At 45.7% G+C, this 22,738-nt stretch overlaps 1 protein-coding gene across 1 annotated transcript in view; it reads right to left on the minus strand.

The window, feature by feature from the left end:
• ESYT1 (extended synaptotagmin 1) overlaps nucleotides 1-22,738 on the minus strand; it is a 180,734-nt gene that overhangs the window by 23,674 nt on the left and 134,322 nt on the right. Inside the window, exons 25-28 of the mRNA XM_075336983.1 lie at nucleotides 22,535-22,681; nucleotides 21,260-21,429; nucleotides 8,665-8,763; nucleotides 922-1,053 (exon numbers count right to left, since the gene is read on the minus strand). Coding sequence (XP_075193098.1) covers nucleotides 922-1,053; nucleotides 8,665-8,763; nucleotides 21,260-21,429; nucleotides 22,535-22,681 — 548 coding nt within the window. The remainder of the gene's footprint in view (nucleotides 1-921; nucleotides 1,054-8,664; nucleotides 8,764-21,259; nucleotides 21,430-22,534; nucleotides 22,682-22,738) is intronic.

Raw genomic sequence — 22,738 nt, forward strand, 5'->3', positions numbered from 1 at the left:
TTCAGTCCACTATACCGCTGCACGACCACCTCTGCCCTCACCTATTGTATCCTCAATCAACTCTTGTAGACTGAGCCCTCGCGAGCAGGGTCTGCTCTCCTGCTGTACCAGTCGGTGACTTATATGGTTGACTATTCTTATACTTTACTCTATTACGTGTGCCACTTTCACGTGTAAAGGACCATAGAATAAATGACGCTATGATAATAAACAATAGTGTATGTAGTTTATATTTTAAAATATGGAGTCCTTGTACTGACAAACTGTGTCAAACTGGGAAGGCAAGGGCCCACCAGTAACATTGACTCTGGGGGCCACTTATCAAATACAAGCAAATATTGGGTAGTTTGTAAAATAAATGAGATGCTTCCTTTGTCTGTAGATAGTGAAACAAGTATATTGTGCAAACTACTGATCATGTGTAGGGAGTAAGTGACATTCCACTGCAAAGAAGCAAACCGGAGGATTCTCCCATGGACAAGACAAAGCCTTGTCCTTGTCGCTGTTTCATATGGAGCTGGTGCCACTCCAAATGTTGGTGTATAATGCTGGAACCTACCTTACAAGAAGCAAATCTAGAGGATAATGTGTCTTGTAATGTGGCTTCCAATGGAAGCATACAGCGGTATTGTGTGGCCCTGTAGAATTCTATGATTGTCCCATTAGAGAACAGTACAACTTTGAGATTGGACAAAACTGTAATTGTCCTAGTAGGCCCTGACAACTCATGCAGATTTGTTGGAGTTGGTCCATCTACTGTATCACAACGTCTCAGAACAGTTAGAAAAATCTGTATTATTCACCAGCAGAACGTAGATCAGCCACATATGAGCCTGACGTGCCCATCATAATGTGGTCACTTTAACAAAAGATTATCACTTAATAAAGTCACAACTTTCTGCATGTGAAGAGAACTCTTACTTTTCATTAAACTCTGGGTTAAGAGTCCGTTTCTTCACACTTGTTTTCCGTTTTGTGGTCCGATTTCTATCTGGCAACAAGATAGCTGACAAGTATGGATCAGGAAGGTCCTTGGAACGTACGCTTAAATTCCTAAGAGGAGTTAAAAAAGGGGCCATAATAAATTAACATCACAATAAACCATCAAAAAATACATTTGCAGCTCTCTAATGTTATGTGCAAACTATTAGGCTAATGCTGTAAAGAATAAAAGTAACTAAAGTCATTAGTTTGCATTGCCAAAGGACAAAAACAAAACCCCCAAAAAAACCCCAAAAAAACCAAACCCCAGCTTTAAAAAAATAAATAAAATTATATATATATAGTAGCCCATTTAATAATTTTAGGATATTTAGTATTCAAATGCCAAACTGGTCTCATGGATGCGGAATTAAAATGATTCAGGAGAGCATCCTTTACATCCTGGCTACCTGCCTGCTGGGAACAGTGATTTACTGACTATTCAGACCAGTGGTACAGTTAAGCTGCTGGTCAGAGCTGTGTGTTCTCCAATGCTGCAAGAAGACGCAGCTTTACCTCTGCAGTATTGGAGAAGCGCAAGGACACTGGATCCCGCATCCAGGGAGACTCACAGCAGCACCTGCAAGCCCTTTAGCCAAGTCCCCTTGCTTAGGAAACTCGTCATCACTGAAGGCCTAAAGAGGTGGGCAGTTATCTAGGCGAAAACAAACCATAAAGTATAACCAGGGTACCTCAAGTGCTAGACCAAAAACAATTAAATTACCCATAAAATAAGTTTTATTAAAACTAAGAAATCAGCCAAATCAATAAACAAACGGATTTTTGTGTACTCACCGTAAAATCGTTTTCTCTTAGCCATCATTGGGGGACACAGGACCATGGGTGTTATGCTGCCTATCCATAGGAGGACACTAAGTAGATGCAAAAGCATAGCTCCTCCTCTGCAGTATACACCCCCTGGCCGGGCCAGGCAAGCTCAGCTTTAGTACACAAGCAGTAGGAGGAAAAAAAACAGTAAAAACTTACCTCAACAGAGGAACATGAGAAAAAAAAAAAAAAGAGTCATAACCAAATAAGGTACTGAGAGAACCAAGGCCCAACAGGGCAACAGGGTGGGTGCTGTGTCCCCCAATGATGGCTAAGAGAAAACGATTTTACGGTGAGTACACAAAAATTCGTTTTTCTCTGACGCCTCATTGGGGGACACAGGACCATGGGACGTCCTAAAGCAGTCCATGGGTGGGAAACATAAAAGAAGACAACACAACCCAAGGACTAGGAACCAGTTCCGGACAGCCTGGAGCACCTACTGAGAGAGGTGCTCTACTGCCGTTTGCAGAATTTTCATACCCAGATTTGCCTCAGTTGAAGCCTGGGTATGGATTCTGTAATGCTTTGAAAACGTGTGTAGGCTAGACCAGGTCACAGCCTTACACACCTGTTCCACTGAAGCCTGATGCCGAATGGCCCACGAAGCGCCAACTGCTCGCGTGGAATGAGCCCGCAGCCCACTAGGAATGGGCTTGAGTTGCAAGCGGTAGACTTCCTGGATCGCAGAGCGGATCCAGCGAGCCAGAGTCGCCTTTGAAGCTGCCTGTCCCTTCTTAGGCCCCTCAGGAATGACGAACAAAAAGTCCGTTTTCCTAAAGGGGGCTGTCCTGGATATGTAATATCTGAGAGCTCTGACGAGGTCTAACGAATGCAGAGACCTTTCCACCCTATGAACTGGGTGTGAACAAAAGGAAGGCAGGACAAGGTCCTCGTTCAAATGAAACGGGGTAAGAACCTTTGGAAGGAAATCCGGAAGGGGGCGCAGAACCACCTTGTCCTGGTGAAAGATCAGAAAAGGCTCGCGGCAAGAGAGTGCTGCCAGCTCCGAAACCCGTCTGACGTAATTGTCACTAAGAATGTTACCTTCCAGGACAGAAGAGAAAGGGAGGATTCCTTGAGAGGTTCAAAGGGAGACCTCTGGAGACCGCCCAGAACGAGCTTGAGGTCCCATGGTTCCAGCGACCGTTTGTACGGGGGAACTAGATGGGAAACGCCCTGGAGGAAGGTCTTGACTTGCGGTTTTTGAGCCAGGCGGCATTGGTAGAAGATTGAGAGCGCCGAGACCTGCCCTTTAAGGGAACTGAGAGCCAACCCCGCTTGCAAGCCAGACTGTAGAAAATCGAGAATTTTGGGGATGGCCAGAGGAATAGGCTGGACGTTAGTTTGCCTGCACCATGAAAGGAAGATTTTCCACGTATGGTGGTAAATGCGGGATGAAGCAGGCTTTCGGGCGCTGATCATGGTGGCAATAACCGCGGGGGAGAATCCCGCTCTTGTTAATATCCAGGTCTCAATGGCCATGGCGTTAGGTTCAGGGCTCTGGAGTTCTCATGGGAAATGGGCCCTTGGGTCAGCAAGTCTGGGATGTCTGGAAGGCGCCACGGTGCGTCTGTGAGCATTTGTACTAATTTGGCGTACCAGGCGCGCCTGGGCCAGTCCGGTGCTATCAGTATCACCGGGACTCCCTCTGCTTTGATCTTCCTGATTACCCGCGGCAGCAGGGGTAGAGATGGAAATATGTAAGGCAGGAAGTGGTGCCAGGAGCAGACTAGAGCATCCGCGCCGATGGACTGCGGGTCGCGTGACCTGGCTATGAACGCGGGTACCTTTGCATTCAACCTTGAGGCTATTAGGTCCACGTCTGGTGTGCCCCAGCGAGTGCAGATGTGTAGAAACACATCTGGGTGAAGGGACCATTCTCCGGCAGCCAGGCCTTGGCGACTCAAAGTCTTTCTGCCCAGTTCTCTACCCCCGGTATGTGTACCGCTGATATCACTGATCCCGTCGATTCGGCCTAGCTGAGGATCTTGTGGGCCTCCAGATAAGCCGCTTTGCTGCGGGTGCCCCCCTGCCGATTGATATAGGCTACAGCTGTCGCATTGTCCGATTGGACTCGAATCTGACGACCCGCTAGCAGAGGGCAGAACGCTCTGAGCGCGAGGAAGATCGCGCGAAGTTCCAGGATGTTGATGGGAAGGAAAGACTCCTGGGGCGTCCAACGTCCTTGAGCAGTGTGGTGCCGGTACACTGCTCCCCAGCCTAGTAGGCTGGCGTCCATGGTCAAGACCAGCCAGTTCACTGGGAGAAAAGATCTCCCCTTCGATAGGGATGAGGGACCGAAGCCACCAGCGGAGTGCGTACCTGACTGAAGGCGTCAGGTGAAGATGTCTGTCCAGGGAGAAGGGGCTCTTGTCCCAGGCCGCTAGAAGGGCTAGCTGCAGTGGGCGGAGGTGCAGTTGAGCAAAGGGTACTGCTTCCATAGCCGTCACCATCCTGCTGAGCACTTTCATGCTGAATCAAGTGGAGCGAAACGGAGGACGTAGAAGGCAGCGTACCGCTCGTTGAAGAGCGATCGCCTTGTCCTGAGGGAGAAGGATCAAGCCCCGACGGGTGTCCAGGGACATGCCCAGGAAGGTGATGGATCGTGATGGGATCGGGGATAATTTGTCCAGATTCACTAGCCACCCTAAGCGGGATAGGGTGTCCACAGTGATCTGTACGCTGGTTGAGCAGTCGCGGAAGGAGGGGGCCTTGATGAGGTCGTCCAAGTAAGGGAGAACGACTACTCCCCTGGCGTGAAGGACGCTCATGGCGGCCGCCATGACTTTGGAGAAGACCCTTGGTGTGGTGGCAAGGCCGAAGGGTAGAGCTACGAATTGAAAGTGGGAGTCCTGAATTGCGAAGCGGAGGAACTTTTGGTGATCTGGGGCGATGGGTATGTGCAGGTACGCGTCCCTGATGTCTATGGAGGCGAGGAATTCCCCTTCAACCATGGATGCAATAATGGACCTTAGGGACTCCATTCTGAATCTCCGTAAGTGCACGTTTGATTAGGTGTTTGAGGTCCAGGATGGGTCGAACTGACCCATCCTTTTTGGGGACCACAAAGAGGTTGGAATAAAAACCCCCGAACTTCTCGTCGTCTGGGACAGGTATTATCACTCCTGCTGTTTGGAGCAAGTGGATTGCTGAGAAAAAAGCTTCGCGTCGTTTTCGAGTCTTTGGGGGGTTTGAGAGAAAGAACCGACTCGGGGGTCGGGTCCGAAATTCTATGTGGTAACCGTAAGACACAAGGTCTCGGACCCATTTGTCGTCTGAGGTGGCAGCCCAAATGTGTTGAAAGAGCCGCAGTCGACCTCCTACAATGAGTGTGTCTTCCGGGGCGCCGAAGGAGTCATGAGGGGGGAAAACGTCGTGGCCGAGTCTCCCTAGTCCTGGACTGTTTCGGTCTAAGCTGCCATGACGAAGTGTGTTTCGGGGAGAGCTGAGGTCGGTCGGTCCCTGCGTAGTCCACGGCTGGTGGCGGGGACAGCACGGGATGTTGACCAACCAATGAGTTCCGAAAGGAGCGGAATGAGGAATGTGGACGTCTGGTGAAGGACGTCCTGGACTTCAGCTGGGGGAGGGAGGTACTCTTTCCTCCCGTGGCGTCAGAAATGAGCTTGTCCAGACGTTCGCCAAGCAATCGGTCTGGAAAAAAAGGGAAGGCCCATGAGAGACTTCTTGGAGGCAAAGTCCGCTCGCCATTGTCGGAGCCAGAGAGCTCTACGGATGGCTATGGTATTTGAGGCGGCAAACGCTGCGCAGGTAGCAGCGTCCATGGAGGCCCGGATGAGGTACTCCGCTGCAGCGGCAATTTGAGCTGTTACCTCTGTGAAGGTATGAGTGAGCTGGGATTCCTCAAGCGAAGTGTTAAGGGATTCTGCCCAGACCGAGATCGCCTTTGCGACCCACACAGAGGCAAAGGAGGGCAAGAGGGAGGAACCCGCAGCCTCAAAAACAGAGCGGGCAAGGTGCTCCACTTGTCTGTCAGGTCCTTGATGGAGGAACCATCGGGTAAAGACAGGAGCGTCTTTGTGGCAAGGCGGGAGACCGGGGGCGGATCGGCCCAGCCCTTAGGGGCAGGTGAGGCAAAAGGGTACCGGGACTCCATGAGTTTTTGGTTACCGAAGTGCCTGTCAGGCTTCTCCCTTTGCTTTGTGAGGATATCCTGAAACTCTGGGTTATCAGCGAAAACCTTTTGGGGTTTCCTTGCCCTCTTAAAGGAGACCGCATGGTCAGTGGTAGTGGATGGGGGATCCTCCACATGAAGAGTTTGGTTGATTGCTGCTATAAGGGAGTCTATTGCAGTTTGATCGTCTGGGGAGGATGAAACCAAGGAATCCTCCTGGTACAAACAGCATTCTCCCTCCTCCAGCTCTTCAGAAGCCGTGGAGTGTGTGGGAGAGCCTGCCCTGTGTGCTCTCGAGGGAGAGCCATGGGGGCCATGAGAGAGTGCTGGAGATACCCGGCCGTGTGCTCTTTTCCTGGTCCCTGCAACCGGTGAAGCATGTGCCCGGATTACCTCAGAAGGATCCTCCATAGGGGTATCCTCAGGCTGTGTTCCGTCCAGGAGCCCAGAAGGGTGTGGAGGACGACATTGCATAGCCAGCACCAGGTTCTGTGACAGTTTTTCCATGGATTGGGCCAGAAACTGTGCCCATTCCGGTGGGCTGGGAGCCCTAGGCTCTGGGCTGACCACACTAAGTAAATGCAAAAGCATAGCTCCTCCTCTGCAGTATACACCCCCTGGCCTGGCCAGGCAACCTCAGTTTTAGCTTAGTGTCTGTAGGAGGCACATCCTTTCAAGGTTTTGTTATTTTTTGAGGGCGATGGTTTCCTTTTGGGACCGATCTCCCAATACCATCAACGGGTGGGAACGCGGAGTGTCGCCTCCACGTACCCCCTCCTGCGACGCTGGATCCTGAGCTGCCTTTTACACTAAGTAAATGCAAAAGCATAGCTCCTCCTCTGCAGTATACACCCCCTGGCCTGGCCAGGCAACCTCAGTTTTAGCTTAGTGTCTGTAGGAGGCACATCCTTTCAAGGTTTTGTTATTTTTTGAGGGCGATGGTTTCCTTTTGGGACCGATCTCCCAATACCATCAACGGGTGGGAACGCGGAGTGTCGCCTCCACGTACCCCCTCCTGCGACGCTGGATCCTGAGCTGCCTTTTACTGGACGACGGGTCCCACAGACACCGATTTTCCAGAGCCCAGGGCAGAGGCACAATTCCTCAGCCCCTCTTTGCAGGCTCTGAGTTGAACATGGCACCTGTGTGACCGGACACAGCAAGCTCACTCTGCTATTTCCACTGCCTGGACTGAGGCAGTGTTAGGGTGAGATCCCCCCTGACTGGTTTCCCAGACAAAGGGAGAAAAGATGGTGCAGGGAAGGCTCCCAGGACTACTGAATTTACAGTATTTATTATGAGAAAGTCCCTTGCTGATTGCAAGGAGGAGAGCCCCAGGGATCCTGAACACACAGGAAAAGGAAACCATCGCCCTCAAAAAATAACAAAACCTTGAAAGGATGTGCCTCCTACAGACACTAAGCTAAAACTGAGGTTGCCTGGCCAGGCCAGGGGGTGTATACTGCAGAGGAGGAGCTATGCTTTTGCATTTACTTAGTGTCCTCCTATGGATAGGCAGCATAACACCCATGGTCCTGTGTCCCCCAATGAGGCGTCAGAGAAAAACAGGTCTGTGAAATAATTTTTTTTTTTTTTTTTAATGCTCACCTGTCTCTAGCACAGCTATCTTCGGTGCTGCTGTTGCTTCCAGGTCCGCTCATTAAGCTTATGCATATTCACTGCACCACAGACCCAGAAGCAACAGCAGCGCCGGGGACAGGCGAGTATACAAGTTCATGCTGTCCGTGTGAAATGCGGAATTCATACGGATAGCACGCTGACCACACACGCTGAAGTGATATCGCTGGTGAAAGCACCCGCCCCCGTCGTTTGTGCGTCACGGGCAAATCGCTGCCCATGGCACACAATATCGTTCGGAGCAGTCACACGAGACTTACCTGCCTAGCTACGTCGCTGTTGCCGGCAAACTGCCTCCTTTCTAAGGGCGCGGTTCGTTCGGCGTCACTAAGCGGCCGCCCAATAGAAGCGGAGGGGCGGAGATGAGCGGGACGTAACATCCCGCCCACCTTCTTCCTTCCGCATTGCCAGCGGCCGCAGGTAAGCTGTACTTCGTCGTTCCTGAGGTGTCACACGTAGCGATGTGTGCTGCCTTGGGAACGACGAACAACCTGCGAGCTCAACAATCGATTTTTTAAAAAGGAACGACGTGTCAATGATGGACGATGAGGTGAGTATCTTCAATCGTTAACAGTCGCTCCTTGCTGTCACACACAACGACGTCGCTAACGATGCCGGATGTGCGTCACGAAATCCGTGACCCCGGCGACATATCGTTAGATACATAGTTGCGTGTAACGGGGCCTTTAGATGTATGGGTAGCTTCACTGCATATATGTGTAATGGCGCCAATATACAGACTGGTGGCCAAGCACACCAATATTGATGGATTCAGTCAACAACCCAATTATTATGGGGACCCCCGAACAGATTATGTCAAGGAGATAAGGATCCAGAATTTCTAATTTTGGACTGACAATCTTTCTGTTCTTGCTAAAACTAACCATCAAAGATATCTGCCAGGGGTGCTTAGATGAGCGAGCGCTAGCATATATGGGGGACGTAGGTATTAAAGCTGCTGTCTAAACCATCGTTTGGCCAAAACCCATAAAAAAAATATATGGGGGCTTAAGTGTGCACCAATATCTTTGTGCGTGATTAGTCTGAATGCATTCAGTCATGAAAACTCAAATAAAGCTTACCTGCAGCTGTGCATTACTACTAAGAGTTTGCCTTCTTTTGCCGGGTAATATACGGTTACATGGAGCTGACTTGCGTTGGAGTCCACGAGGTTCACATCACTGTGGAAAACACCAGACATTTTTGCTTATTGAAGTTCTTGAGTTGTCATAGGGGCATGTGCATACATTGTGGTGCTGATAGCACTTATTGTACTTTATCAAACTGTAGAGACAAGGCCAACTGAGAAAAGAAGCATCAGCTAAAGCAGACAGACCCTCACTATGTCTTTGTGCACATGGATCACTTGCAGGAGATTTTTTCTGCACTAAAAACACATCTCTTGGCAGGAAAAATACACACATTTTTGATACGTTTTTACTTGCATTTTCATTACAGCAGCACTATTTTTCTTCTGTATTTAAAATAAGACGCAGCTGCTCTAGTCTATGGGTCAGTAAAAAAAAAAAAAAGTCAGAAGTTACTTCACAAGCTTTGTATGGATGAATATTTGGACAATATTTTAAAAAGCTTGAGTGAATTTAGAATAGATTTTCTATAATCCCTTCACGACATATGACGTAGATTTCCATCATATGTCGTGTTCCTGACTTTGCTGCGGGCTCTCACGCTGGGCTTGCATCTGTCCCGGCAGATGATGGCTGCTATAATCAGTCATAATGTGCCTTCAATAGCGCCAACTGCGGTTGTTAACATGTTAAAGGCTTCTGGCAATTTCGGACAATAGCATTTAACATGAGCCCGGCAGGGGAGCACCGTATTCCATACACGCACCGGCGTGCCCGTGACTTAATGGGTTACTATGACAGCCAAGAGTCTCCTGAAGACCCACATGCCTGTCACTGCAATACTCCGGTGAAAGCCAGTAATTATTGGATGTTCACAGGAGATCACGATTTTCACTATCTTTAGCAGTGCTGATATCTATAGCACAAGCGATCACACGAGATTCAAGGCCCCTAAAAGGACTATGAAATACAGTGAAAAAATGCTTTTGTCGCCATTTTCTAAGAACCTTAATGTCCTCATTTTTTCGGGATCTGGGACTATGTGATGGCTTATTTTTTGTGCCCTGTGTGGATGTTTTTCCAAATACCATATTTATACCATATTTTGGGCAGATGCAATATTTGATTGCCTCACTCCATTTTACTGCAATGTTGTGGCGGCCAAAAAACATAATTCTGGTGTTTTGATTGGACATTTCCAAAAGTGGCGAAAAAAAAAAATAAAAAAAAGTTTTTATTACTTTTTATTGTTTTTACTAGTCTCCTTAGGTGACTTGAAGCAGGGCATTGGCTCTACTCTGCACAGCACAAATTTTTTTTCTTCCTACGAACACAGATGCTCAACCGGTTGTCATGACAACGATGAGAGCGGTGAATGGCAAACTCTCTGCCGATATGCGTTAAATCCTGTCGGAGATTGACAGCTGGTTTAACTGGATAATAGAGGCAAGTGGATCTCCCATCCGCCCGCCGCAGTTACAGGCTCATGTGTCAGATCAGCCAATGTGCAGGGAAAGAAGTGGGCTCAGTGTAATGACCCAGAAGGAGCCATTATAAAAGTTTCTGCATCTATAGGGTTTGAGTAATAATTTATGGTTTAATGTATTGTCTGGTGTCATTCTGTCAAATTAAATGTAAGTTGTTGCTCTGTAATACCACTGGAGACCAGCAGGTGGTGGTATAAGTGTTGGCAGGGGACTGTATAGGAGGATGTCTGATCAATATCCTCTATAGCCTGGTCACTATGGTAACCAAGGAGAGATGACAGTTGGCAGTTGAGACAAGCCAGGCTGGAGGTGATGAGCAGGTGACAAGTGCAGCTAATGTCCTGTACCTCTGCAGACAGTCTTATCAGAGCCCAGCACAGCAAGGCCAAACCGCAGTTATATAGATTTGCCATTACAGAGCACGAGTCCAGTTGCCAACTAACCAAAGCCTGTATGGAAATCCAGTGTCACGGCTAAATGCTCCAGAAGATGTGAACCATCATAGTGTTATCGAACTGTTCATATCAAGGTGCAGTCTCCCTGGGAACAGGTTTGGATTTCCAGGAACAAGGTAGGAGCATTGTGACACCCCAAACTACACACCACAACTCAGCACCTACGTCTGGGCCTAATAGTGTCTCCTGCACCTACTCCCCGGCTGCAATGCATGTTACATCTAAAACTTTGGCATCACCAGCAGGATCTTTACTTGTGTGCCTTACGTTCCTTGGGCTAAATTAACCCCATCTTAGAAGACCTTTTCTTACCTGAGAATAAAGACCTGCCACCGCATGCACCAACTGCATTTACTGTATACTTGCAGCTCTCAATATTGTGCTACACAGGCCTGATTGAGTACCACTGGGGAAACCAAGGGGGGAGAGACTGTCTAAATCTTTATCTGCCCTCCGGTATAGCCCACTTTACTAAAGCAAGTCGCTGCAACTCTTAAAAAGGTGCCACGCTCCCATGTCTTGGCTGTTGCCTATAGTAACACCTTCAAAAATTTAGATTTAGCTCAAATTGACTCATCTAGTCTGGCACAGGATATTGAATGCAATGTCTTGCAGTGAAAATAGCTACACCATGAAGCGAGAAGACTCATCAATTACCCAAGTGCCACAACCACAGAGAAGTTTACCTAGTACTCCAGTCAACGCTAGTTCATCCTCAGCAGCTAGTTGTATCATGCCTCTGCCCATGCCATATTACTTCGGGGCCCCCTGGCTTCCCCGATATGAGGGAGTGCCTCACACATACAGAGTTCAGAGAGATAAGGCAAGCTACCTTCAAACTGTACCTTGTCACTGAGGAGCAGAAAGTGGAGATCTTCATTGGCCAGCTACAGAGTTCCTCTTCCTCCAAAGTCTTGACCCAAAGTCTAGAGCAGACCTGGGCAAGGGGCGGCCCGCGGGCCACATCCGGCCCGCCTGCTCTCTGTGACCGGCCCGCCCGTCTTCAGCCGGTGCAGTGGAGCCGGGCTGCAGCGTGCCGAGCAAGGAGAGATCCTGTGCAGGTCCGCACTCCGCACAGTCAGTGCAGGCAGCGGAACGCAGGAGTCTTTCCTCTGTTCCCTGCCGGCACTAATTGTCAGTGACACACGCGCGCTCTGACGTTGTCAGTACTGCGCTGCGTGTGTCATTTCAAAAGTTCCCGCCGGGCAGGAGAAGAAGCAGCACAGCAGACGGAATATTGCATCTTGCAGGACCTGCGATGATGTCACGCCCATGTGACTGTGTGGGAGGAGACACAGGATGCCGGGCACAAAGCAAGAGATGCTGAATGCTGAAGGAGATGTGGACACATGATGACTGGTAATGAGAAAAGAGGGGACATGAGGGGGAGGGGGGCTGCAGGGTGAGTGGCATATGAGGGAAGATGGAGTTGCAGGGTGAGTGCATATGAGGGAAGATGGAGCTGCAGGGCGAGTGCATATGAGGGCTGCAGACTGACAGAAGGATGTGAAGGGTGCAGAGTGTTTGAGAGGGGTAAGTTGGTGTACAGGCAAGGTGTGTGACATATGGGGGTGTAGTGTGTGTGATATGGGGGTGCAGGCTGTATGGGGTGTAGTGTGTGTGATATGGAGGTGCAGGCTAGTGGTGTAGTATATGGGGGTATAGTGATGTAGTATATTACAGGTGTGCTATATGGAGGTGCAGGCTAGTGGTGTAGTATATGGGGGTATAGTGATGTAGTATATTACAGGTGTGCTATATGGAGGTGTAGTATATTACAGGTGCTATATGGAGGTGTAGTATATTACAGGTGTACTATATGGAGGTGTAGTATATTACAGGTGTGCTATATGGAGGTGTAGTATATTACAGGTGTGCTATATAGGGGTGTAGTGATGTAGTATATTACAGGTGTGCTATATGGAGGTGTAGTATATTACAGGTGTGCTATATGGAGGTGTAGTATATTACAGGTGTGCTATATGGAGGTGTAGTATATTACAGGTGTGCTATATGGAGGTGTAGTATATTACAGGTGTGCTATATGGAGGTGTAGTATATTACAGGTGTAGTATATGGAGGTGTAGTATATTACAGGTGTGCTATATGGAGGTGTAGTATATTACAGGTGTAGTATATGGAGGTGTAGTATATTACAGGTGTGCTATATGGAGGTGTAGTATATTACAGGTGTAGTATATGGAGGTGTAGTATATTACAGGTGTGCTATATGGAGGTGTAGTATATTACAGGTGTGCTATATGGAGGTGTAGTATATTACAGGTGTGCTATATGGAGGTGTAGTATATTACAGGTGTGCTATATGGAGGTGTAGTATATTACAGGTGTGCTATATGGAGGTGTAGTATATTACAGGTGTGCTATATGGAGGTGTAGTATATTACAGGTGTGCTATATGGAGGTGTAGTATATTACAGGTGTGCTATATGGAGGTGTAGTATATTACAGGTGTGCTATATGGAGGTGTAGTATATTACAGGTGTGCTCTATGGAGGTGTAGTATATTACAGGTGTGCTCTATGGAGGTGTAGTATATTACAGGTGTGCTCTATGGAGGTGTAGTATATTACAGGTGTACTATATGGAGGTGTAGTATATTACAGGTGTACTATATGGAGGTGTAGTATATTACAGGTGTGCTATATGGAGGTGTATATTACAGGTGTGCTCTATGGAGGTGTAGTATATTACAGGTGTGCTATATAGGGGTGTAGTGATGTAGTATATTACAGGTGTACTATATGGAGGTGTAGTATATTACAGGTGTGCTCTATGGAGGTGTAGTATATTACAGGTGTACTATATGGAGGTGTAGTATATTACAGGTGTACTATATGGAGGTGTAGTATATTACAGGTGTACTATATGGAGGTGTAGTATATTACAGGTGTGCTATATGGAGGTGTATATTACAGGTGTGCTCTATGGAGTTGTAGTATATTACAGGTGTGCTATATAGTGGTGTAGTGATGTAGTATATTACAGGTGTGCTATATGGAGGTGTACTATATTACAGGTGTAGTATATAGGGGTGTAATGATGTAGTATATCGGAGGTGTATTATATAGTGGTGTAGTATAATACAGGTGTATATGGGGGTGTAGTATATGGAGGGAGTGTAGTATAATACAGGTGTAGTATATAGGGGTGTAGTGGTGTAGTTTATTACAGGTGTAGTATATGGAGTGGGTGTAGTGATGTAGTATATTGGGTAGAACTGAGGTAATTATATTAGTCCGGCCCTCTAAACCAATCCCAATTTCTCATGCGGCCCCATGGGAAAATTAATTGCCCACCCCTGGTCTAGAGTCACTTTAACAATAAGTACCTCAACCTTCAGTTACGTGACGTTTGAAGCCTGTGACCGGGGAAAGGACTCGGACTAATACTTGAGCTCCCTGTGATGCTGTTTTTCACGGGAAAGCACCCTGTTTGTGGTTTTTCTGGTTTTAGACATTAACCCCAGTTATTCAGTTCAAGTACTTGTACCCATTGTGTGGACTCCTTCTGCCGTTTGGGAGCCTCAATGTGATGGTTGTCCAAAATCTATTGCACTTTACTAAAAGACTCACTGCCTTTACAATATGGACTCTTTGTTAAATATGAGTTTTATAGAAAAAGATAGGATTTGCAGGTCCTATAAAAGAAGAGACCATGGTTCCAGTGCTGGATGCCTCAAGGTTTCCATAGACCTACTGCCACAGAAAAGTCCTGCCTCTGAGGATTGATATGTGTAGCTAGAATTCTAGGAAATGTACAAGCAGACATGAACATACACTAGAAGGTATCAAGGTGATGAAGCGTTCAGGGTAATTACAGGCCCTGATGTATTACAGGGGATAACTATATCAGGATACCCTTCTGAAGGTAGATTGGTTCAATAGATTAGGTGGTTGGGATAACCATGCCCCCACACTACTTGTGTTCCAAAGAGCTCAAAGACATGAGGAGTCCACTAGACTAGTCTTTGTCATGAAACACTAATTCGTAAGAAGTAAAATACACTTTAGTCAGAGTCTAATCAGGGAACTGGGTATGAGCCTGTGGCATTTAGCATACATGGGAGCTCCATGCAGCATGAAGCGTAGCCTCGTGAACTCAAGTGAAGTTCTGGATCACCAGTAACAGGAAAATCCTAAAGTTGTACTACAATAGGACAAAGGCGTTCTTTTCAGCTGTACATCACCACATATCTTAGCGGTTACAGAAGAACGCCTGATTATCTATTTAGCAGAAACCTCTTGGGCAAGACGAGGGTGACTTGGTTCTTCTTTAAGGGTGTATGTAATGACCCAGAAGGAACCATTACAAACGTTTCTGCATTCATGGGGTCTGAGTAATCATTTATGATTTGCTGTGTTGCCTGGTGTCATTCTGTCAAATTAAATGTAAGTTGTTGCTCTGTAATACCACCGGAGACCAGCAGGTGGTGGTATAAGTGTTGGCAAGGGACTGTATTGGAGGATGTCTGATCAATATCCTCTACAGCCTGGTCACTATGGTAACCAGGGAGAGATGACAGTTGGCAGTTGAGACAAGCTGAGCTTGAGGTGATGAGCAGGTGACAAGTGCGGCTTGTACCTCTCCAGACAGTCTTATCAGAGCCCATCACAGCAAGGCCAAACCGCAGTTATAGATTTGCCATTACAGAGCACCAGTCCAGCTGCCAACTAACCAAAGCCTGTATGGAAATCCAGTGTCACGGCTATGTGCTTCAGAAGATGCGAACCATCATAGTGTTATCCATTAAAGCATTTGAACTGTTCATACCAAGGTGCGGTCTGCCTTATTACTACCTACCTCATACAGATGTACCCTGGGAACGGGTTTGGAGCATCAGGAACCAGGTAGGAGCACCGTGACACCCCAAACTGCGCAACACCTCAGGAAAGCCACACCACCGCTCTGCACCTATGTCTGGGCCCAACAGTGCAACTACTATCCGGTTTGACATATGTTACATCAGAATCTGAAGCCGCATCAAAAAGAGTGACATGGACCAGTAAAGTCCAAGGTCATTAAGAAGTTTACCAAAATAAAAAAAAAAGTTAAAAACATCACCCTCAATTTTCTCCATTAAAAATTCAATAAAACAACAACGCAAAAAACATATTTGGTATCACTGCATTCGGAAAAGTCAGATCTATCAAAATATAAATTAAACTAATTGATCGGTAACCTGCATACCGTGAAAACAAATTGCCAGAATTACATTTTTTGGGGTCATCGCAACATTGCAATAAAATACAATAAGAGGCAATCAAAATATCTTATCTAATCCAAAATGGTATCCGTAAAAATGTAACCTCAGGAAATAAAGAAAACTCCTGACAGCGCCCCATATATCCCGAAAATTCAAAGTGCCCCAGGTCTCAAAAAATGGTGATAGAAGCAAAACATTATTTTTTGTTTATTATTACAAATTTCCACTTTGAAATAAACTATTCATGTTTGGTAGCTACATTATAATACGGACCTGGAGAATCATATTGCTTGGCCAGTTTTACCAATTAGTGCAAAAAAAATTTGTGAAATTGCACTCTTTTTACAATTTCAATGCACTTTGATTTTTTTTTCCCAGTTTCTAATGCATGATAAAGTTAATGTCATTCAAAACTACTGCTCATCACGTAAAATACAAGCCCTCATACAGTTATGGCTTTTGTTAGAAGGGGAGGAAAAAACAAAAAAACATGGAAAATTGCCAGGGAATGTAAAAGTTAAAAGCATCGGACTATTCCTGACCCCATGCGGCATCCATTTGTGACACTGGAACTATGTAATTAGCACTAAGTGGTATGAATATACAGCATGTGAAAAAGGTAGAAAAACTTATACAAGACTACATAAAATATAGGATCACAGTAATTTCCCTAAAAATAATTCCTAAACCCTTTATATGATGGTGACTTGTGAATGTCGCAGCACCTTTTAGGCCAGGGACCCCCTGAGAGGTTCACCGTGATGTGGCAGTGGGCTTCATACAGTCTAATCCGAATGTTAAACCAAGACCCTCATTCAGTTTTGTACATTTTGCCATTAGCAGCATTAGATTACTATATGATTTTTGGATGTGCAGTCCATGCCTTTGTTTCTACAGTTCTAGCATATTATAGGTTGACAACAATAATGCCACTAATAAAGCAACCCATATCACATACAATTTCTCACATGGAAGCTCAATGGAGAAAAATTGCCCATATACACTGAAGCAAAGTTGGCCAAACCTGACTACAGGATCCTATGAATTGAAACCAGAACAAGGAAACGGTGGACATTCATATTGAATAGTCAGGCCACTCTCCATACAAACACATAATTTTTTGATCAAAACCATAAATCGAGAGTTTGAATGGCCAACATATTTTACCACCATCATGAAAGAAAAAATGATAATCCAAACTGTCTATAAATAACAATAAATTTTATTTAGAAAATAGCAAAAGACAGTTCAATGTATTTTAAAAAAAAGTGATCCCATGTGGGGTTACATCTAAGAACACACTAATAACATCAATTATTAACTAGTAAGAAAGGCCAGCAGAAGCGTGAGGACACCAAAATAAGCCCAATAGATAGGTCAGGATACTGGCACCTAAGCGTGAGCACACAGAATGTAGTATAGAGGGTTAAGATCTAAATATATAGTTAGGATGGAATGGAATGCCCGAATTACCTACATTAAATCACTAGGTGGCACTACAATAGCGTCAAAGGCACCAATTTCCATTCACCAATCAGATCCACACCATACAGAACTGAAACATCCGTCATCCAGACTTACCCATCATAAGAAGTACTCAGTGCAGATGTCGGGGAAGGGGGTGCCTAACCCCGACGTACGTTTCAATATGATCTTCCTCGGGGTGGGGTGGGGGGGGGGCAATGAAGATCTGATGATAATAGATGATGATGTGGCAAAACAATATTGTTTTGCTCTCAGAAAAGATAAACTGGTAACAGAAGTGACTGCCATTGCAACATGGAGGAATAGTTTAAAAACTATGCTACTGAAGACCACCTGCATATAATTCAGCCTAAGCAATGGCTCGGTTAGGTAAAAACCTGAACTTCAGACTGATATATTGTAGCAAACTTCCTTAAATTATTATTAGGAAACTGTATAACTTCTAATTTGTATAGTGGTTAAACTTTAACTACATAGGACCAGTAAACCACTTCCACTCAGTAACATGTGTACTTTGTTACTGCAGCCTGAATGAGCGCACGTATAGTGCAGCTGAAATGTGGATTCACTACATTGTTCTACATTAATTTTGCTGCCAAACAGAACGTGATCTTTATGAATTTTAGTGTGCTGAATTAAAAAAAAACAAATCTGCAAAACGCTGTTTACTAAGAGACTCTTACAGTAATAACTTCTTATATAGAATTATATTTTTTAAATATGCTAAATGCACAATAATAAATTCTGAATATGCAATCGGTATAACTAATGGTAAGACGACTACTCAATAAATCTCAATTGTGTGGCTATATAAACAGAGTGAAAACCGACAGCAGCAGTCGTTCAAGAGTCTTACAAGTCGTAGCAAATTTAACTCTGTTAAAAAGGTTTTGATGAATGTCATTCAACACAAAGTTTGTGGACAGTGCAGGAATGATCCTGATATATTCTATTACATTTGTGGTTGTTTCACAACACCCAAAAGACAAGTATATGTGACAAGTATATGTGACTCTGTCCTTAATGCTTATCATGCATATATCATGCATAGTGTTAAATTGGGTTACCAGGAAAAACCTTGGGCACCACATAAAGTGTGCTGGATATGTGTTGAAAATCTGAGAGAGAGGACTATGGGTCAGAGAAGAGTCTCAGCTTTGGAGTTACAATGGTGTGGCGACAGCCTCAACACCACGTTGATGACTGCTACTTCTACAAAGACAAAATCTTACATTCAGTACCCAAATCTTCTCTCAGCTATAAGGCTGTGTGCACACGTTGCGTTTTTTTACCGCGGAAACGCTGCGTTTGGAACCGCCGCGTTTCAGTGGCAAATTGCATGCGTTCAGCTTTCCCAGCAAAGTGTATGAGAAAGCCGAAAAATCAGTTTCTAAACGCAGCGTTTTGGATGCCAAAAATCGGTGCGGAAAGAAAAGCAGCATGTCACTTCTTTTGTGCGTTGTGGCTGCGTTCTCTCCCCCATTGAAATCAATGATGCGGGTCAGAACGCAGCTACAACGCAGTGAGCTGCTTTTTTGTTGCGGTCCGCGGGCTTTGTCGGCATACAGAACGCAGGCATTTACCTGGAAGTGAGGTCAAGAGGTTTCCTGTTGACCTCACTTCCTGGCAAAGTTCAGAAAAGCCCCCGGTGTCGCCAAAGTGCCCGACCCCCCTCCCAAAAATCCAACATGGCCGCGCGCACAGCAGCGCACCGGCCGCCCTACTCTCTGTTTCTGTCGCATGTGCAATAACACATGCGACAGAAAACTGCTCCCCAGGCCCTGCCAGGTCACCCCCTATTACCCCCGGTGTCCTCCGGTGTCCCCCGGTAACCCCCGTACCTGTCACAGCGCTGATCCCCCGCGGCCCCCTACTTCACAGTGCGCGCCGGTCACATGTGCCGAGCAGCTGACGGCTTCCTGTGTTCAGTGTGAGCTGTGCTGGCTGCTGCTCGGCACACTACAGCTGTGATCCGGGGAGAGTGGGTGCAGATTCTTTGCACCCACTCTCCTCAAATGGAGGGTCTGCACTACTAGAAAATGGGGGATACGTTCCCTGAGCGTGCCCCCCATATTCTAGAAGGTCCAGAGGCGACGTGGGACGTCAAAAATGGATACTGCGGACCCAATTTTTTTTCTTTTCAATAAATTGGTGAAAGAGGAAAGGTTTTGGGGAGTGTTTTTTCAAATAAATTTTTTTTTGGTTGTCAATTTTTTTTTGCTATTACTGTCAATTAGTTATGTCTGGTATCAAATAGACGCCGTGACATCACTAATTGCTGGGCTTGATGCCAGGTGACATTACACATCTTGTATCAACCCCATTTATTACCCAGTTTGCCACCGCACCAGGGCGCGGGATGAGTTGGGGCCAAGCGCCAGGATTGGCGCATCTAATGGATGCGCCACTTCTGGAGCGGCTGTGGCCTGCTATTTTTAGGCTGGGAAGAGTCCAATAACCATGGCTCTTCCCATCCGGAGAATACCAGACCCCAGCTGTCAGCTTCACCTTGGCTGGTGATCTAATTTGGGGGGGACCCCACGTTTTTTTTTTTGTTTTTTTTTTAATTATTTATAAATAAATAAAAAAAAAAAACAGCTTGGGGAGTCCTCCAAATTGATCACCAGACAAGATGAAGCTGTCAGTGTGGTTTGCAGGCTACGGCTATCTGCTTTACCCTGACTGGCTATCAAAAATAGGGGGGACCCCACGTCATTTATTTTAATTTTTTTTTTTTTTGGCTAAATACAAGGCTAGGCACCCTTTAGTGCCACATGAAAGGCACTAAAGGGCGCCAGCTTAGAATAAGCAGGGTGGTGGGACGTTATATATATGTTTGACATCCATTCACACATTTTAGGCTGTGTGCCCATAATCAGGGTTTGCAGCGTTATGGGCGCAGAGTGTTTTCCCTGCGTCCATAACGCTGCGTTGTGCAGTAGAAGCACAGTGGAAGGAATTTTAGAAATCCCGTGCCCACTGTGCTTCTCTTCTCCGCAGCATACACTGACCTGTGGCGCAGCATCCCGAGCCTCAGCATGTCAATTTATGCTGCGGAGACAAGAGTGTTCTCTGCAGGTAGCATAGAGCTCCACAGCAGCCTGAACCCAAATCGTGGGCATGGGCAGCTGCGTTCTCCCGTGGACAACACTCACATCTCTGCAGAAAGGCTGGCACTGTGTACTGGATGTACTGTGGCACTGTCACTGGATCATGTGGTCAAAAACGCACCTGAAGAAAACGCACGGAAAACGCATGCGTTTTTGATGCGTTTGCTCCAAAACGCATTGTTTACAATTGTCCTCTCTGCCAGAGGGTGCGTTTTTTTCCGCGCTGAAAAAAACGCAACGTGTGCACATAGCCTAAGGCTGCTCACTGCGAAGAAGGTCCTGTACCTATCTACACTACTTTGGAAAAATTGGATTGACAAAATTCATTGTCTTTGGAAATTTCCAAAACTCTGTTTATTTATCCCTAACAATTGAAATTTCCACAACCATTGCTTTCTGTTAGACAATGCTCATTTTTTTGATTAAACAAATGTATTATGTGCTATCGCTTCTTCCGAATTTCTTATTACTCCTGATATTCGATTTTAAAACATTCAATCAAATATTTCTCATTTGTGAAAAAAATTGAAATAATGCATTTTTTGTTGACTTGATATCTGGAATCAGCACCTTTCATTTGGGTAAAATCAGAAAAAATATTTAGGTCAACAGAAATTTTTTTTCGAATGTAGATGAGTGCACTGCTCACCATACCCAACTGACGACCCAGTACTATTGATCACTGTAGAATGTATGTATCTTGTTAATATATTCATGAAAGCACCTCAATTTACATATATACTACCTTCAGCCAAGGATATAACAAGGCTACCTCTATTAAAAAAAAAAAAAAAAAAGGGGGAGGGTGTGTAAAATGGCGGATCTCACCTGTTTGTATTGGGTAGCCTGTGCCTCAGCTCCCCTGTAGAGATCTCATCGTTGTCCACAGCCGACTCTAAGCTAAATGTATTATTTTGAGGGCTTGGGGGTCTTGGAGTTACAGAAGATTTAAGGCTAAGAGCCTGAAGTTCAGGACTGACATTAGGAGAAGAGAGAATCTAGAGAAAAGAGGAAAAAAATAGCACGATAAAGTTTTGTCAAGAAGATACAATAATTCATTTGTTCAGTTTACAGAAGTTGAAGGTGTCTGCAAGTTTCTGCGACTCCCATAGAGTGACTACATCAAGATCCACCACTCAACTAAGTCTTCTCGGCAGGTTTTGGTTCATTTTTAAATTAGATGGGTTTTAATAGTGATGGGCCAACATGCTCACCACTGCTCTATGCACTCTATGCTCTATGCACTATACGCGATTGAGCATCAGGGAGCTCCGACGCGACTCCAGTACTGAGTATAATGGAAAACAATAGTAAACTTGTGCATTTTCAAACGCAGATGCTCGATTGAGTAATAAGCAGTGGCAAACATGCTCACACATCACTATTTATTAATTTAAATGGGTTGTTTCAAGACTGATAGTTCTCCTCTATTTGAGGAAGATAACGTCCTGATCGCTGGGGGGGTTCGACTGCTTGGACACACACCAATTCCAAGAAGCAGGACTCTGAAGAGCTCTAGATGAATGGAGCGGAGATCGATCCAGTGCACTGCAGCGCCATTTATCCTTATGGGAATGATGAAGTCCAGCTGAGTGCAGCTATCTCTGGTGGTCCCATGGGTAGGTGAGAACTTTCCAACATGAATTCTCCTCTAAGCTATATACAATTAAAGCAAATATTTGAGTAATATTTTAGTCATATTGAAGGTGAATAGTTGATACAATGAACAATAGGTTCTCCACAATTGCATTTAATTTTTTTCTTTTGATACATTCATTTTCAATTATTATTGTTGTTACCTGATAAAATTGGGCACACGTCACATCACAATTGTACACTACTTTAGTCATATATGCCAGTAAATGTCAGGGCAGGGGGAGACAAAAAATTAGTGCAACCTGGGCAGCCAGGCCAGGGCAAAAGATAAGGGGGGGGGGCACTTCTTCCTCCAATGCAGGTATTAGCTATTGGACTATAAATGTCTCATATAGTGTTCTTGCACAGGTGCCCTCCTCCATTTGTGTCGGGGTGCACAATACATAAAGAAAGCTGGGCATGAATTAACATTTGGACTGTAGAGTGGAGAGAACATCATTGACTCACCCTCATTTTAAGTCTCATGAGCACCTCACTGTTTGCACCTGGTGATGTCAGAGGGAACCATCCATCACGCGTCATAGACTCCGCAGGTAAGAGATCAGAGAGTGGCATGGTGAGAGACCCCAGAGACTTATTAGACTCATCTTGGACCTTAGAAAACAAAGACTAACATCAGCATCTGACAATGTAAAATAAATAATTTATACT

Source organism: Anomaloglossus baeobatrachus, chromosome 2 (assembly GCF_048569485.1).
Source record: "Anomaloglossus baeobatrachus isolate aAnoBae1 chromosome 2, aAnoBae1.hap1, whole genome shotgun sequence".
Taxonomy (NCBI): domain Eukaryota; kingdom Metazoa; phylum Chordata; class Amphibia; order Anura; family Aromobatidae; genus Anomaloglossus; species Anomaloglossus baeobatrachus.